The sequence below is a fragment of the Mirounga angustirostris genome, unplaced genomic scaffold, assembly GCF_029215605.1.
Source record: "Mirounga angustirostris isolate CCGP_5_RB_7025 unplaced genomic scaffold, mMirAng1.0.hap1 SCAF_10, whole genome shotgun sequence".
In the NCBI taxonomy this organism is placed as follows: Eukaryota; Metazoa; Chordata; class Mammalia; order Carnivora; family Phocidae; genus Mirounga; species Mirounga angustirostris.
This window is the reverse complement of record NW_026991718.1, coordinates 3,289,907-3,306,642: the sequence shown is the minus strand read 5'-3', so window position 1 is coordinate 3,306,642 and position 16,736 is coordinate 3,289,907. Positions and strand designations below refer to the sequence as shown.

The 16,736-nt window shown below is 51.4% G+C and overlaps 1 protein-coding gene across 1 annotated transcript in view; it reads left to right on the top strand.

Annotated features, from left to right (window-relative positions):
- GREB1 (growth regulating estrogen receptor binding 1) overlaps positions 1-16,736 on the top strand; it is a 71,425-nt gene extending 54,689 nt beyond the window's left edge. Inside the window, exons 23-32 of the mRNA XM_045884108.2 lie at positions 225-383; positions 1,321-1,463; positions 4,616-4,777; positions 6,487-6,691; positions 7,058-7,232; positions 9,483-9,701; positions 10,572-10,707; positions 12,974-13,174; positions 13,634-13,772; positions 14,929-16,736. Coding sequence (XP_045740064.1) covers positions 225-383; positions 1,321-1,463; positions 4,616-4,777; positions 6,487-6,691; positions 7,058-7,232; positions 9,483-9,701; positions 10,572-10,707; positions 12,974-13,174; positions 13,634-13,772; positions 14,929-15,092 — 1,703 coding nt within the window. The 3' untranslated portion in view covers positions 15,093-16,736. The remainder of the gene's footprint in view (positions 1-224; positions 384-1,320; positions 1,464-4,615; positions 4,778-6,486; positions 6,692-7,057; positions 7,233-9,482; positions 9,702-10,571; positions 10,708-12,973; positions 13,175-13,633; positions 13,773-14,928) is intronic.

The following is a 16,736-nucleotide window of genomic DNA, read 5'->3' as shown; positions in this document are numbered from 1 at the left end:
ACAGCACAGGCCATGGATGAGAGGTAGACCCAAAGGCACCTCTTGCTTCCTTGGAACAATCCTGAGAATGCGGTATGTTCCAGGAGCCTTCAAGAGACAGTAGCATCCCCTGGTAACGCACAGACTCAGCAACAGCTCTCCCGCAAGCATCACCCGTGTACACATTTAAAAATCAATCATTCTCACTTCCTAGTTTGTCACCTGTGTTTCTACCAATCTTACAGATCTCAGAGAGGAATCAGATTGGCATTACCTCCAGCTCAGTGACCCCTGGCCAGACCTGGATCTGTTCAAGAAGTTGCCTTTTGACTACATTATTCATGACCCGAAGTATGAAGATGCCAGTCTGATTTGCTCCCACCTTCGGAGCGTAAAGAGCGAAGGTCAGCCCCATAAACCTCCACCTTCTTCCAGAGTACGTAGGAAGAGCCTCTTAAAGGGCTGTGCTGAACTGTGTTGGCAATGAGCTCAGTTGTCTGGTGGTGGGAAATAACCAGCGGTGCCTGGCAGAGAACTGAGGTCACTGCCTCAGTGGACAAGGACGGGCTCTTCCCGAGAAGGCAGGCTGGCGGCTCCGCACATGCGGACAGTGATGAGCGCGCTCCTGGGGGTGTGTCATGGTCAGAATATCCTCAAGGTCCTGGTTAATAGGGGATACGAGACGTGGATGTTAATGTATGAATTGGGGTTGTCCTAATGAAGCACACATATTTCCCTCTCTAGCCTCAGTGTCTTGTTTTCCCCCTCCTCCTTCAGGGACCACTGACTTTCAGGGTATTAGCACCCCGCAGGGCTTCAGGGTCACCGTCAGCAAACACCGGCTATGAGTGGGCTAGTATGATTTTAAGTGCAGGCTAGGAAAGTTGGGTGAGTGGAAAGGGAAGGAGGATACTCACCAGTCTCCATGTCACACCAAGAATTCTACCTTCTCTCTATCTGAAGCACTTTCACTGACCAATCCTTCACATAGACCAGTCTCTAATCCAGGTTTAGGGTTAAAAGCTTCACCTGGCTAAGTCATTTTGGCAAACCGGAGGCGATTCATCTGCAAAACGGTATCTGCATCCGCGGTCAGCAGTCCATGTGCGTTGTCCTGGAGCGCATCCTTGGATCTGTGTCTAAGACATTTGTAGGTCCGTCAGGAGGACCCTGTGTGAACAGAGTCTGTCGGCTTCTCCCGCGGGGTCTCGGCTGTCTCGGACCGGGTGCAGTCTCGGGAAGCCCTGTTACAGCACCTCCATTCCTTGCGATCGGAAGAGCAGCGCGGAGGGCAGGCTTGTCCCGCTTGCAGCTGCCCTGTGACGCTGGCGTTTCCTGCAGACGGGGGCCCGGCCCGGAAGCCCGAGGAGCTCTACGTGCGGCGTCAGACGGCGCGGATGAGGCTGTCCAAGTACGCGGCGTACAACACATACCACCACTGTGAACAATGCCAGCAGTACATGGGCTTTCACCCCCGCTACCAGGTAGGCCGCGGGGCCCGGGGCCCGAGTCTCCAGGAGCCCTGGAGCGGGCAGCTCTCCCGCACGCTGCGTTTTGGCCGACACCCTTGGTTCTCTCTCCTCCTGATGTTTCCAGGTTTCATTCCAGAGCAGGGTGTGGAACGTTCTGGAAGCCTTTGCTTCCCGGTCTACGTGTATCTCCAGGTCCCTTCAGTAATCTCCAGAGTTATTGCTGACAGCACAGAAACAGTGATTCTCCTGGGATTACACGTTTACTAGTGGCAGAGTTAACTGACTGTGCATGTCTTCATTTTCTTGACGTTCTAGCAGTTTCTGAAGTGAGTTCAGTGCAGCAGACTGAGTGCTGATGTACCAGTCAGAGAGATGAATAAACTCTGTCCCCGTAGTCAAGACTCACAGTCTGGGGATGGAGAGATGCACGGGCACAAAACCTCAGAACAATGAGGGGCTGGCAGGAAAGGCAGTACTGATGAAGCATAGAAATTAGGTGGAGAAGGCGAGCAGTGTGCACTTACTGAGCACCTACTGCATGCCAGGCAACGTGCTAGGCACTTTTGATATGTCAGTACTTCCTCTAACCTTTTTACGTGCTAGAAAATGATACTTTAGACACTCGGGTAAATGGATAAGGCTACTGACCCCGGGCTCTGGCTGGTCACCTGGAGGTGTCGGTGTTTAAGCTACACCTTCACCCATTCAACACCCACCGGAGAGGAAACTCTCCTGTCTGGTTCTTACTTAATTCTCACTAAAACCCTGCAAGCCAATAACATTATCCCCATTTTATAAATGAAGATACCGTCTTGGGTGGGGAGCAGAGGAGAGGGTTTTGAAGAATCAATAAGGATTTGCCAAGGGACCGAGGCAGATAAGAGAGGGAACCCCTGTCACCAGTAGAGGGGAGACATGGGGTCTCTGGGGGAATTAGAAGTGATTTTAGTCGCTGGACCCTAAAGTGCAAGGGGTGGGTGGTCCCAGGAGAGGACACTGGGAAGGTGGGCCAAGAGAGTACATCACAAAAGGCATCAGGTTCAGTCAGAGAAGGACAAATACATATGATCTCACTCCTATGTGGAATTGAAGAAACAAAACAGATGAACGTAGTGGGGGAAGGGAAGGAAAAAAAAAATAAAAACACAGAGGGAGGCAAACCATAAGAGACTCTTAACTCTAGGAAACAAACTGAGGGTTGCTGGAGGGGAGGTGGGTGGGGGGAGGGGGTAATGGGGGATGGGCATTAAGGGGGGCACATGATGGAATGAGCACTGGGTATTGTACGCAATGGGCAAATCACTAAATTCTACCCCCCAAACTAATAATACATTCTGTATGTTAACTAAACTGAATTTAAATAAAACATTTTAAGAAAAGGCATCAGGTGCTGTGGGGAAGGTGGAATGGGGACATTTTCAGGGAGAACTCCGAGGAGTGGCCTAATGTGGGCAAAGCTGCATTTTGCAAGTTCACAGAGGGCCTGTGAGGCCGGTCATGAAGAAACAGATAGCAGGCAGGATTTTACAGTTAGTGTTTCGTTTCGGACCTAAGTAAGGGAAAGGGGAGGAAGGAGCAGCTGGGGCAGCTGGAGGTGGTGGGAGCCAGTCAGACACCTACGAAGCCCCCAGGGGTGTGCAGGATAGCTCACGCCCTTGGCTGCTTCCAGAAGGCTCTGCGGCAGCCTGAGCACGGGCTTGCCAGCTCTGTCCCTTTTGCAGAGGGGAACAGCAGATAGTGGCTTTAATTTTCCCAAGTTTGCCCGGCCTGGAGCTCAGCTCTCACTGAAGTAGCATCTAGACTGATTTTTTTTAAACTATTCAGTTGTACTGGAGACAAAATTAGAAAATGCATATGAGCAGTTTTTTAAAGAATTAAAAATAGTAATTCTGTTTGTTCCAGATAAGCTGTCCTAACATTTCCTCCTTGGAGATGAAATTTTTCTTTCAAAGCAGAGAAAATATAAGTTTAAAGAACCGGAGGAGGCTCATGGGTTTTAGTCACGGTCACTTCGGTCGTTGTCCAGAGTGAATTAACAGAACCGAGCTCTGGAGACCCTGGGCTCCGGCTGGACTGCGCCCCCGTGTCCAGGGGCGCTCAGATCTGGGGGCCACGGTCGCAGGGGGCTCAGAACCAGGCCACGTGAGGAGTGCTGAAGGGCACACGCCCGCTCCCTGCTGGCCTTTCCAGCCTCAGTTCCCCCTGCTGTCTTTCCCCCTCTCTCAAGCCTCCCTGATCTTTTTAATGAAGCTTCCTCAGTTACGTCCCCCTTTGCTCCCTCCCCAAGTCAAAATCTATTTCTGTCTCCTCTCTGCTCCCAAAGGGCTCTGTGGTTCTAGTGGAGCCACAGTAGGAGTTTATAGTTGGGGTGTCGTGTGTGGCCTGCCTTCTCCAGGCCTTGGGGATTCTCAGGAGTGCAACGCACATGCTAGTTGCCAGTCTGGGGAGGGGCTGTCCACTGGAGGCGGAGGGGGGTCAGGGAAGGAGGCTTGGGCAGAGCCATGTGGCACGGGGGTGGGGGGGTGTCACACCAGGGGGCAGTGCGGGCAGACAAGGGATGAGGGGATGGGAGGGTAGGCCTGGGGATAGGAGTGAACCCAAGATCTCTGAGTGTCAGTTTCCACATCCATACAGTGGGAATGGGGACGGTACCTGCTTCATAGGATTGTTCGTTACGGCACCACAGGGATGGAAGGGGGCCCAGACAGAGTGAGGGTGACAGGAGTGTACAAGTGTATGCACTCCCTGACACGGTTTTATTAATATGTTGCTATGCATAATGCCTGTGATGGAAAAATACATTTATTAGAATTAAAAAATGAGATCTATGGTGTGAAAGCTTTTGTTGGTAACCTAGCATGCCTCTGGGTCAAATCCAGAGTCCAGAAGGGGTTGGCGTCTAAAGGGGCGTCACTGGGTGAAGCACGATCAGAATTAAAGATGGGAAGGTCTCTGTCTGAGTGGGTGTGGGCTCCACTGTGTCTGCCCAGTAACGAGACCTGGGTGTCCACACTTTGTACCGGAGTCAACCTGTGGTGGGTTTCTCGTGCTGTGGGGCGGTGGCAATGAGCTTTGTGTTGTCATGCCCACGATGGGCCTGGGTTCTTCTGGGAAGTAACACCGGACTCTGATGACAAGCTCTGTCCTTTCCCCTCACACCTCAGCTCTATGAGTCCACCCTGCACGCCTTTGCCTTCTCTTACTCCATGCTAGGAGAGGAAATCCAACTCCACTTCATCATCCCCAAGTCCAAGGAGCACCACTTTGTCTTCAGCCAACCCGGAGGCCAGCTGGAGAGCATGCGGCTGCCCCTTGTCACAGACAAGGTACTGGCTCTGAGTCCAGGGGGTGACATCACAGTGGCTGCGAGTGACCGTTGAGCAGGAGACCGGAGCTGCCTGATGAGTCAGGGGCAGGTGGGGCAGGTGGGGCAGGTGGGGCTGGAGATGGTGATTGGACTTGGAGGAGGCTGGGGAGCGCTTGGGCTTTGGGGTCACTCCGACTCCAGTTTGAACCTCGCTCTACCATTTTTGAGTTGTGTTATTTGAACCTGTCCCTGAATACTGCTGAGCCTCAGCTCCCTTATCTGTGAACTTGGGCAGTAGTAATTCTTGCAGGAGCTTCCGGTGAGCATGATTTGGAATGACCGACATAGGGCACCTGCACGGTGCCTGGATGATGACAGGTGCTCTGTCGATGTTCATCCCTTCCCCACCTTGTCTTTACTGCTGTCACAGAACATTTGAAACAGGCCAAGGTAGTAGAATAGTGTAGTGGCCCCTGCAGGCCTGTTACCTAGCCGATACTACCTAGCCTAGAGTCTCACAGCCAACCTCGATCCGTCTGTCCTTCTCTTCTGCCTTCCTCTGTTATTTGGAAGCGAATCCCAGGTGGTGCATCACGTCATCCATAAAAGATAAATTTTCTCTCTTTTGAAGAGGGTGCTCTTCATAACTCATTGTCTCTGTGACCGGCATCCTTAGGGATGCTCCTCCTAGGGATGCCTGCTTTGGCAGATCAGCCCAACACTCTCAGGGTCAGCTTGCTGCCCTCCCACCAGCCCCAGCCAGTGTCAGCCTTGTGTGGAACGCTGCTTTTCCTTCTCTGGGTGAGAGGGCCAGTATGATGGGGTTTGAATTGCCTTTCAGACCCAGCAGGCTTCTACCGAGCGTTGAAAACATTTGTAAACAACCAATGGGGCCTTTATTATAGGGTGTCTCCTACTCCGTGGGCTGGGGTGGGCTGTTGCCCTGGTGGAGGATTTCTCTGTTACCCCCCTCACTTTTCCAGCTAGTGCCCACCAGAACTTCTGGGCACCAGCTACATCACAGCCTTGTAGTGGGTGCTCTGAGGAACTCAGAAGGAGTAGAAGACCTAGCTCGGCCAGACTGGAAGAAAACCTAGTTATTTATATAAAAGATTCACAACCCGAGTGTATAAGGAGCTAGACTGTATGGATAAGGGATTGAGGGATTTAAATCATCCAGAATAACATATACTCAGCACACAGTCGATGCTCATTTGGCAGGGTAATGCATTTGGGTAATTGATAGATGCTAGTTAGTTTGGGTTGCATAAGAAAACCATTCCCAAACGAGTACTTACTTAGCTTCTGATTCTCTGGGCTAGCAGCTTGGGCTTGGTCCCGCCGTGTGGTGACCCTGGCTTGGATGCGCTCACTCATGTCTGTGCTTAGCTGCCAGGTCGCCTGGGGGATGGCCGGGGAGGGTGGTTACCGTGGGGTGCCCGTCCCGTCTCTGCTCCCTGTGGTCCCTCCTCCTCCACCCGCCAGCCCAGCTCATCCGTGAGAGGGTTCTAAGAGAGGGCAGAATGTGTCCGTCCTCTGGAGGCCAGGCTTGGAACTGGCATACCATCATTTTCACTGTTTTTTTTGGTAAAAGCAAGTCCCAAGGCTAAGCTGGATTCTAGCCTCCATCATTTGATGGAAGAGGCTGCAGAGTCACTTTTCAAAGGGAGGGGAGTGATTGTGGCCATATTTACAAGCACTTCCCCTCGTTATTCCTGTGTTTTCCAGAGTCACGAATGTATAAAAAGTCCGACATTCACTCCAACCACTGGCCGTCACGAACATGGACTCTTTAATCTGTACCACGCTATGGATGGTGCCAGCCATTTGCATGTGCTGGTTGTCAAGGAGTATGAAATGGCTATTTACAAGAAATACTGGCCCAACCACATCATGCTGGTGCTCCCCAGTATCTTCAACAGTGCTGGAGTTGGTAGGCATTGTTTAACTTGCCCTACTCGGTAAAATTTCTGTGAAGGGAGGCTCGGGAGAATATTCTGGAGATGAACGTGCTTAACATTTTTCATCAAGCTTTTTGATTTTTAACGCTGCTTTGATCTGCTGGAATATTCTTTCTTCTTTGATGTTTGGTTATTAGCTTAATTCACATTCTCTGTGATCGGCAAGGAGAAGCAGACAGGTGTGTGTGCAGGTTGGTGACGGAGATGAGAACCATCGGGAGCTGGCTGGTCTCAGGGTGGGCCTTGATGAGCCGCTCTAATTCTCACCGGGGCTCTGGTCCTGTGTGGGTGTCCCCGGAGGACAGACCGGAGAGTGGGAGTGGTTTTGCCCATTTCAGGTGCTGCCCATTTCCTGATCAAGGAGCTGTCTTACCACAACCTGGAGCTGGAGCGGAACCGGCAGGAGGAGCTCGGGATCAAGCCACAGGACATCTGGCCTTTCATCGTGATCTCCGACGACTCCTGCGTGATGTGGAACGTGGTGGACGTCGACTGTGGTGGGGAGAGAAGCAGGTGAGACGCCTCCCCCGACCCTGTTCCTTTTCAGCGGGGGAATCTCAGCCACCATCTGAGGACCACAGGGGGGACACCTCATCTTAGAAGGCATGGTGTGTGGTGGACAGGGCCCTGCATGGGGCAGGCTCCTGTTCCAAGCCCAGCTTTATTTTGAGTTTTTAATTGTGTTGATGTATCATCAATACAGAAAATCACACAATCTATAGTCACCATATGTACCTACGGGGTTGTCTGGGTGGCTCAGTCCATTAAGCATCTGACTCTTGATTTCGGCTCAGGTCACAATCTCAGGGTCGTGAGATCGAGCCTCATGACGGGCTCCCCGTTCAGTGGGGAGTCTGCTTCTCTCCCTCTCCCTCTGCTCCTCCCCTCCCCTCCTTCTCTTCAGGCACACGAGCACTCTCTCTCTCAAATAAATCAATCAATCTTAAAAAAAATAAAGTATCCACAAAAAATGAAAGTGTGATACATATCCAGAAATTTTCACACACTGAACACCCATTTAACCAATTCCTGTGTGAAGAAATGGAACATCACGAGTGCCCTAGAAATTCCCTCCTGTAGCCTTCCAGACCCTGCCCCCTGCCCCTAGCCTAACTCCTAAGGCCCAGGTGTATTTTCATTTGCTGTGTGACATTAGGGTCACAACTGAACTCTTTCTGGGTTTTAGTTTCCTCATCTTTTGAAGGGCAGTAAGACCTGTGCTGGAGGTTTGTCGTGAGGGTAACTTAGACTCTGAATGGCGTGCCTGGAGGTGGGCAGGAGGGCAGCACGGGTGGAAAAGGCTCGGTACATAGACTCCCAACATCACTGGTAAAATAGTTCCTTTTGTGATTTTGCCACATGAATATTTCAGTTCAGTGTTGCCTGATTATTTTTGGCTTTTTTTTTTAAATGTTTTTAAAGATTTTATTTATTTATTTGAGAGAGAAAGAGAAAAAGGAACAGGGGAAGGAGCAGAGGGAGAAGGAGAAGCAAATTCCCCCCTGAGCAGGGAGCCCGATGAGGGGCTTGATCCCAGGACCCTGGATCATGACCTGAGCCGAAGGCAGACATTTAACCGACTGAGTCACCCAGGTGCCCTTTGTTGTTGTTGTTGTTTTAAGAGACATTAGGTTCGGGGTGCCTGGGTGGCTCAGTTGTTAATCATCTGCCTTCGGCTCAGGTCATGATCCCAGGGTCCTAGGATCGAGCCCCACATCGGGCTTCCTGCTCAGCGGGAAGCCTGCTTCTCCCTCTCCCACTCCCCCTGCTTGTGTTCCCGCTCTCGCTATCTCTCTCTCTGTCAAATAAATAAAATCTTAAAAATAAAATGTTTAAAAAAAAAAAAAGACATTAGGTTCGTTTACTTCTTTTATGTTACTGATATCCTAATGAAACAATGACCACTGATGGCTGTTTTTCTAGAAAAAGGTGTTTTCTGAATGATAGAGCTACGTGTGGCTTATGGGAGGAGCAATTCCGCTTTGCTGCCAATATTGTCCCAGACATTCTTCCACAGGCAAGAGCTTGGCCAAGGGCTGAGACGGGGAGAGAACTGGCTTTCATTCTGCCTTCCTGAATTCCATTCTGAAGCAGCAGTTAGCGTCCTGGGGTTGGGGCTGGCCCGGGCCCGGGGGAGTTTATTGAAGCCCCTTGGTGGGGGAAAAGCAAGCTGGGGTCCCGAAGAGTTGAGCCGCGCGCCTGGGCCCAACGCCTCGCCCTGGAGCCCCTGCCGTCAGCCCCCTCCCTGGCCATCAGGTGTCCCTGTTGTCTTCACGGGCCACAGACACTGGCAGTCCAGCTGGGGTGGGCGTTGGTGCACTACCTTCTTCCTTCCCATCCCCTCCCTGGAACGCGTGCTGGAAAGCTTGGCGCTCTCCCCACCGCTTGGCCTTCAGGTCTGCAAACCGGAAATGCAAAGCGTTTTAGCACGGGATGGGAAGAAGGGCTTCGGAGACAGCATTGTTTGAATCCAAGTCCTGCTGAGTCACACGGGGCAAGTGACTCAGAGCCTCTTTCTCCTCATTGGTAAAAGGGGGGTGATATGTCCATGGCATGAGATTGCCATGAGGATAAATGATGGTAGATGTGACGTGCCCGGGATGGCGCCTGGCACTCGGGGGTGGTCGTGACGGACTCCAGCCAACCAGCCCTACCTACCGGCACATGAGCTCCCGTTGGAAGGCAGCCCCCGGGCCGGAGCCAGAGGGCCCTGCTGCTCTTGGCGCCTCAACCCAGGGACGTCAATCTTCCTCTTTCGAGCAGGGAATTTTCCTGGTCAGAAAGAAACGTGTCTTTGAAACACATCGTGCAGCATATCGAGGCGTCCCCCAACATCACCCACTACGCCCTGATTGGCATGCGGAAGTGGTCCAGCAAGACGGGGAGCGGTGAGGTGCGTGAGCCCTTCTCCCGCTGCCACGTGCACGACTTCATCATCCTGAACGTGGACCTGACCCAGAATGTGCAGTACAACCAGAATCGGTGAGTCCTGCCCGGCTGCGGCCGTCGGCACAGCCCGCGGGCCCAGGCCCTCCAGCCCATAGCGTTGGTCTGGCCCTGCTTTCAGCCCTCAGGCTGAAAAAAACCTTTGCATCGGAGAATTTTGTGGAGGGGAGATTTGCATAAGATCATGCAATTTCCTCCCTCAGTCCACGTGATACTTTAGTGACCACATATGTGCTACATTGTTTCTCTGGCTTTTTTGTCTCCTTCTTGGAACACATTGCTTTAAAACTGGAAAGTAACTTCCGTGTGATACCCTCTCCAGGTCTAGTCACAGAAGCGCTCACATCTGAAGAATAACCCACTTGCTAACACTTATCAGGCGTCTCCGTAGGCCAGGCGGTGGGCACACAGCCAAGGTGGCCCTTGTAGGAGCGTCGATCTGGAAGCCAGGCCGCCCTGCTGGGAATCTGGGTGCTGCCACTTACCAGCTTTGCATTTTAGGCACAGGCCTTCCATCTCTGAGCTTTGTTTTCCTTGGCTGTAAAAAGTGGCTCCTGTTTTTATTCCGGGCAGTTTGTTGTTTTCTCTTTAAGCGGTAGATGAAAACCAGTGTCTGTGGAGTCCCTCGCGCAGGGCCTGGAGCATCGGGTCAGCCCATGGGCGTGCTTCTGTCCTGTTAGCCTTCGGTATATGCTGCCTGCCCTGGTGCAGACAAGCTGCAGCTGGGCCTGCTCTCTTTGTTGGTTTTGCCTTATTCACATGCCTCTGTACGGGAGGAAGGAGCCTACCCCACCACTGGACGCCCCCCCTCCACAGGGGCACACCCTCCACGTGGCTGGTGGGGTGTGGGGGGGGGGTGGGCGGCTGCATCCAGTCCTATCCGCTCCCTCCTTTGCTTCTGAGCAGGTTCATGTGTGACGATGTGGACTTCAACCTGCGCGTGCACAGCGCTGGCCTCCTGCTCTGCCGATTCAACCGCTTTAGTGTGATGAAGAAGCAGATTGCAGTGGGTGGGCAGAGGTCCTTCCACATCACGTCCAAGGTGAGTGCGCCCACCGAGTCTGCTGCCAGGGCTGCCGTGGTGTGCAAACAGGCTGGGAGCTGGGGGGAGGCCGGTCCGGGGCGTGGGCTTGATCGCTGGCTGGTGTGAGTAAAGGGTTTTAATTGGGAGCCTCGGGAAGGGAAACATGCTGTCGGGTTTCTCTTGAACTCAGGTTCTCATCAGCACCTGGTACACATCCCGCCCGCACTCCCACCGCCGACCTAGCTGTCCTGTCGCTGTGCTCTGTGCTCCCTGGTCTGGCTTCCCTGTTGGACAGAGCTCCTGGGGGCGCGGGGCGCCATGCTCATCTCCGGGCCCCCGGACAGGGCCTGGCCAAATAACCGAGCGCACCAACAGGCTGGCTCAGTAGCTGTGCTGTCTGTGCATGAGCCAGCCTCCTGGTGGGGAGAAACGTGGTCTGATTATGGCCGTGCTAGCTGCAGAATTTGAGGTGCAAAGTCGCAGCAAACCCTCAGAGGTCTGTGTCTTCCAGGAAGCCATATGGGGCTGGCATGTCTCTCCGATCCCTGGGCCAGAGCCCCATTCCCTGCTTTTTCCTTCCATCTAACTTGAATGTTGCCCTGATGCTGGACATCAGCCAGTCCCAGTGCCACCTGCCCCCTCCCAGCCTCTGTCCTTCCTTGTCTCCACTAAATCCTTATGTGGTGGCTTACTTATCCTGAGCTGGGCCAGGTCTGAATTCGGATACCAGTCCCCAACCCCTACCCATCTGCCCCTTCCGATCAGCAGGGAGTGAAGCCTTCTTTGAAAGGGAAAGTCCATGCTCATTTCTCTTAAAAAGTAGCAAGACATTTAAATAAAAGGTCCGTACCTCCAGAAGAACTTGAGAATCATGAAGTCCTACCCACCCCCACCACTAAGATTTCTTACTGAAATTGTGTTAGATTTATAAGTTTAATTTTTAAAATTCTGATCTTTGTCACATTAAGTCTATCAAAGAGCCTGATGTGCTTTTTTTTGAAGATTTTATTTGAGAGATCGACAGAAAGAGAGATCACGAACAGTGGGGAGGGGCAGAGGGAAAATCAGACTCCCCGCTGAGCAAGGAGCCTAATGAGGGGCTTGATCCAAGGACCCTGAGATCATGACCTGAGCTGAAGGCAGATGCTTAACTGACTGAGCCACCCGGGCACCTGGAGCCTGTTATGCTTTTAAAACCAATTTTTCTTTATATTCCTCAGTATCATTTTTTAGCTTATATATTTTATCTTCATTCCTATTTTGAGCATCATCTTCTTTTCCATTGGGTTTAGTTGCATGTTGATATATATAGGAGAGCTGGGAACATTTGGTAATCATTCATCTGAATGAAATAACTTATTTTCATTTACTCATTAAGTATTTACTGAACACACCGTCCCTTCAATCAGGAGTGTAGAGCCTTGCAGCTGAGGCAGATGTTAAGTAGGTAGCGAGGTGTCCTTGTGGTAAGCACTGCTGGGGTGATGTTTGTCACAGGGAGACCTCCCTGTGCGAAGGGTGGGGGTGGGAGTCTGTGTGAGTGTCCCTGAGAAAGTGACATTAAAGCAGAGACCTGGGGGTGGGGGGCTGGTGAGAAGCGGCTTCATATCCAGGTTCAGGGAAGAATCTGGGCGAAGGAGCTGAGTGGCTGGGGCAAGGAGGTGAGTGTGGAAGAAACATAACGGGCAGGGAGAGTGGCAGAGATGGGCTGAAGAGAGTAGGCAGGGCCTTAACAGCCATGAGAACGTTCTGGACTTTCTGTAGGAGTAATGAGAAACCACTGATGGGTGTCCAGTGGAGGATTTGATGAGTTTGATTTATGTTGACAGTCCGTCTGGCTGCAGCCTGGAAAGCGTGTTGGCTCTGGAGTAGGAGGTGGTGGGAGAGGATTGGCAGGGGTCAGCAGGAAGTGCAGTGGGGGTAGGTGGGAGGCAGATACGATCTGGGGGCCAGGAGGAGGCCGAACCTGCCCAGAAGTTTGCATCCTTGGATTTGGGGGAGAGTTCCCAAGCTCCATGGGTTCTCTCGATTTTTCTAGACCAGACGGCCGGTTTTCTGCATGGAGTGATCACTGTGGCAGTTCTTCCTGATCACATTCATTAGTTTCCCACTTGGGGAAAAGCCCAATTTTTCTTAACAGATAATTTTATGGTTGAAGGTTGGGTTCTCCCCTGCCAGCCCTACCCTGCGACTGAGTCTTCCGGGCCAGGGCCACCCCCCCGCCCCCAGAATCCTGGCTGGGGGGAGTGGCTGGGAGCGGCTGACCCCACGCCTCCCCGCGCAGGTGTCTGACAACCCCGTGCCCATCGTGCCGGCCCAGTACATCTGCGCCCCGGACAGCAAGCACACGTTCCTCGCGGCCCCCGCACAGCTGCTGCTGGAGAAGTTTCTGCAGCACCACAGCCACCGCTTCTTCCCGCTCTCCCTGAAGAACCACAGCCACCCTGTGCTCTCGGTCGACTGCTACCTTAACCTGGGATCTCAGGTGACTTTCAGAACCACCCCCCCCCCCCCGCCCCCGGCTGAGCCCACGAGTCCACCATGTTCCTAAAACAGATGCGCCACCGTCCAGGACTCGGACTTGTAACTGCTACTGAGCTCCTTTGCCTCTGGTGTTTACCTCGCTTTATAGCTGAGAGAGTTTAAATGCTTTGCCCCCGATATTATAAATTAGGAATGAAAGCCGACTCTGATGCCAAAACACTTCTGATGCTCGGATGAATTAGTGAGTAGATAATCGGGAGAAATTTCCTGGAATTGATTTTTAGGATTTAGATTTGAAAATAACACTAAATATCGTCTCTGCACCTGCCCCCCTCCCCCCGCCGCCAGCAGCCTTGAGCTTGACCAAGCAGTTAGTCTTTGTTGGATGCAAAGCCCTAGCGTCATGTGGTTGAGAATTTCAGGGAAAACAATGGTTTCTCTTGGATTTCTTCTTTTTCAGATTTCTGTGTGCTATGTGAGCTCCAGGCCCCACTCTCGAAACATCAGCTGCTCTGACTTCATATTTAGTGGACTCCTGCTGTACCTCTGTGATTCTTTTGTGGGAGCTAGCTTTTTGAAAAAGTTTCATTTTCTGAAAGGTAACTGCTCATACCTTTTACTCTGGACCTTGATTTGAATGCCTTTCATTACCCAGTGCATCTGAGGAGATGACTTCTGGTCCTCATCCTTATTTGCCTGTGGGTAAACAGAGGCTCAGAGAGGAAATATGACTGCCCCAATTATCCAGGAAAGTACAAGAAGGCTGGGATGCAGTCCCAGGGTGACTCTCATTCCCTTGTACCTGCCTGGGTAGAGACAAGACACATCCCCTTTCTTTTAGGCAAAGAGATAGTTTCACCTTCTGTGTTCCTCTTCAGCCCAGATTCTTAGCATCAGCACCCAGTTCCCTCAGTTCCTTCCTCCTGGTACCCGAGTTCTTCCTCCTCGTCTCGGCGGTGTTGCCTACTCTTTGCCTTTTACTCTGACCTCCCTCCTTCTGTAGCTGTTGTCATGCTAGAGGTGTTGAGAGTGACAGACATTGATTCTATAGGACATAAAAAAATGGTTTCCAGGCAGCTGGGATCCCTCACCGATTTGCACTTAACCCTGGGCGTCTTCACTCTGACTTTCTCGAGCAGGTGTTTCCTGAGCACCAATGCTCTATAAGGCTTGGGAAGTAATAAGAGGTTTCTAACACAGTCTTTGCCTTCGGGAAACATTTTGTGTAACAGGAGGACAGGATGTGTGGGTAGGAGGGAGACAGACCAACAGAATGAACTGATGAACAAGCCAGAGTGATGGATCGATGATTCGAGAAGTGGAGCGGAGGGAGAATTCCCAAGGCTGGGCAGGGAGCGGGGGTTGCTGCGTCGGGCCTGGATGCAGGCAGCTTGCGTGGGATGAGAAGTTGGGGTCCTGCTGGGAGGCGGGTAGCACAGTGCAGTTCACACAGGGCTGGAGCTGGGACCACTTGGTTTGCGATCAGACCCATGTGTCTGCTTCTGGTTCTCTCCCCTTCCTTCCCCCTACTTCTTTCTGGACCTTTCTTCTGGCCTCCCCAACTAACAATCGCACTGTGTGTCCTGTTAAGATTATGAAGCGTTCCAAAAGTCACAGGAGGCCACCTGGTGGTCTGGTCCTTTCCTCCCAAGCAACATCGTGTTTCCTTATTGCAAGTAGAGTGCAGGCAGTCGCTTGCATTTGGATAAACTCACCTGTTTTCTTCAACGCCTCTGCCATTGCTCATGCTTGTAGGTGCCACCCTGTGCGTCATCTGCCAGGACCGGAACTCCCTGCGGCAGACGGTGGTCCGCCTCGAGCTGGAAGACGAGTGGCAGTTCCGGCTGAGGGACGAATTCCAGACCGCCAACGCCAAGGAAGACCGGCCGCTCTTCTTTCTGACGGGGCGGCACATCTGAGGGCGACAGCAGCAGGTTCTCTGCAAGAGTGGAGCCTTCAGAACCTCATGTGCTTGAGGCTACAGGAGATCTGAGATCCCTGGGTGCTCGAACTGGAACGGCCCCGGCACTGCCGTGTGCTGCCCCCTCGTGCTGTGTGCTGGGAACCCTGGGCCGGGACGTGCACGGAGTCTTAGCGAGAGCAACGAGGAGGAGTTGGTGGTGAGCAGGAGCGCAAACCCATGCCTGCCGGTTACCGGGCCAGACCACGTGGCCCTGGGCTCTGTTGAAGCTTGTTTCATGAAGAACAAACTGTTGCCTGCTGTCATGTCATCCATGTGCTTCCATGGACAAACCTGACTTTTCTCTTAGTGCTAAAGGATCGCTCTTGGATTTTCTCACAGAGGTGCCAGTATTTTGGGTGAAGGATAGGATTTTGGCTATGTGGGTTTCCTTATCACCTACTACAAAGCAATATTCCAGAAGAACATTTTAAGTACAAAGGTTGGAGATGGGAAGAAACTAAGGTCATTTCCTAAGAATTATGTAATTGCCTACAAGTTTGCTCTTCTAGATTCTAGCCCAAAGGCATCAACTCTAATAAAGTAAAGCAAATGGTTTTACGTCAGAGCACCTATGATTCTATTAAAATAAAATAGTATAGGGTCAATACCCTACCTCTTAGAAAGGGCAAAAGTGAAAAGAAACTTTCTTTAAAACAAAAAGGGTTTCAGAAAGGAAATTAGGGTTGCTGAGGTTGACCTGAAGAGACAGACTTTGCCTTACAAAGGGAAGAGGACCAAATCGCTTGCTTTGAAACAACAAACACAACCAAAGTGACATAGAAAATAGTTGGTAAGAGCTAAACTTTTGACTGTAATTTACTGAAGCTCAGTATTTCGTTCCTTAAATAGCTTGTTTTCTCTTATGAGTTCTTGGCCCCAATCAGAGTGGAAGGGGGCAGAGCAGAGAAGACAGCAGGAATGTTCCATGATGCTCACCGGTCCATTTGTCTGCCAGAATGTGTATCAAGCCAGCGCGTTAGAGTCTCCAACCACAGGCCACACGTTGGACCATGTGCTTTTACAGTTAGGATCCTGCTTAGTCCTTCCAACAGCCCGCGTGGGTGCAGTTATTCTCCACTTGGAAGACGACAGGGTTCAGATGCAGAGAGCATATACCTCTATAAGATCACAGTGCAGGAGAGGAGCAGAAGGATGGACGAGTAGACTCCTGCATCCTGGACCAGAGTCTGTCTTGCCCTGCACCACAGTGCTTTTGGAGTGTCCCTAACTGAAGAAAGAATTTAAAGATATTTAGAAATGAACCATCAGAAGGCATTCCGACACACCCATCTCAGACATTTATAAGCACTCTAATGGATAACCGTCCAAGAAGAAATTATTTTAAAAGATGATGCCAAAGAGTTAATCTTTTTTTTTCCCCTAAGGAAAAAAAAAAAGCCCACGAGTATAAAAGATTAGTTCAATGTTTATAAAACGATCACTTTGTATATGCCATTATTCCTATCTTGGAATAAAAACTTACCTTCTTTAGTTATATTTGTCTTTTGTGAATAGCAGCTTCTGTGCTACTCTTCCCATTTTTTTAATTTAAACTTGAAAAAAACCCCCAAAATATTCTTGTTTGTTCCAGCCTTATAAA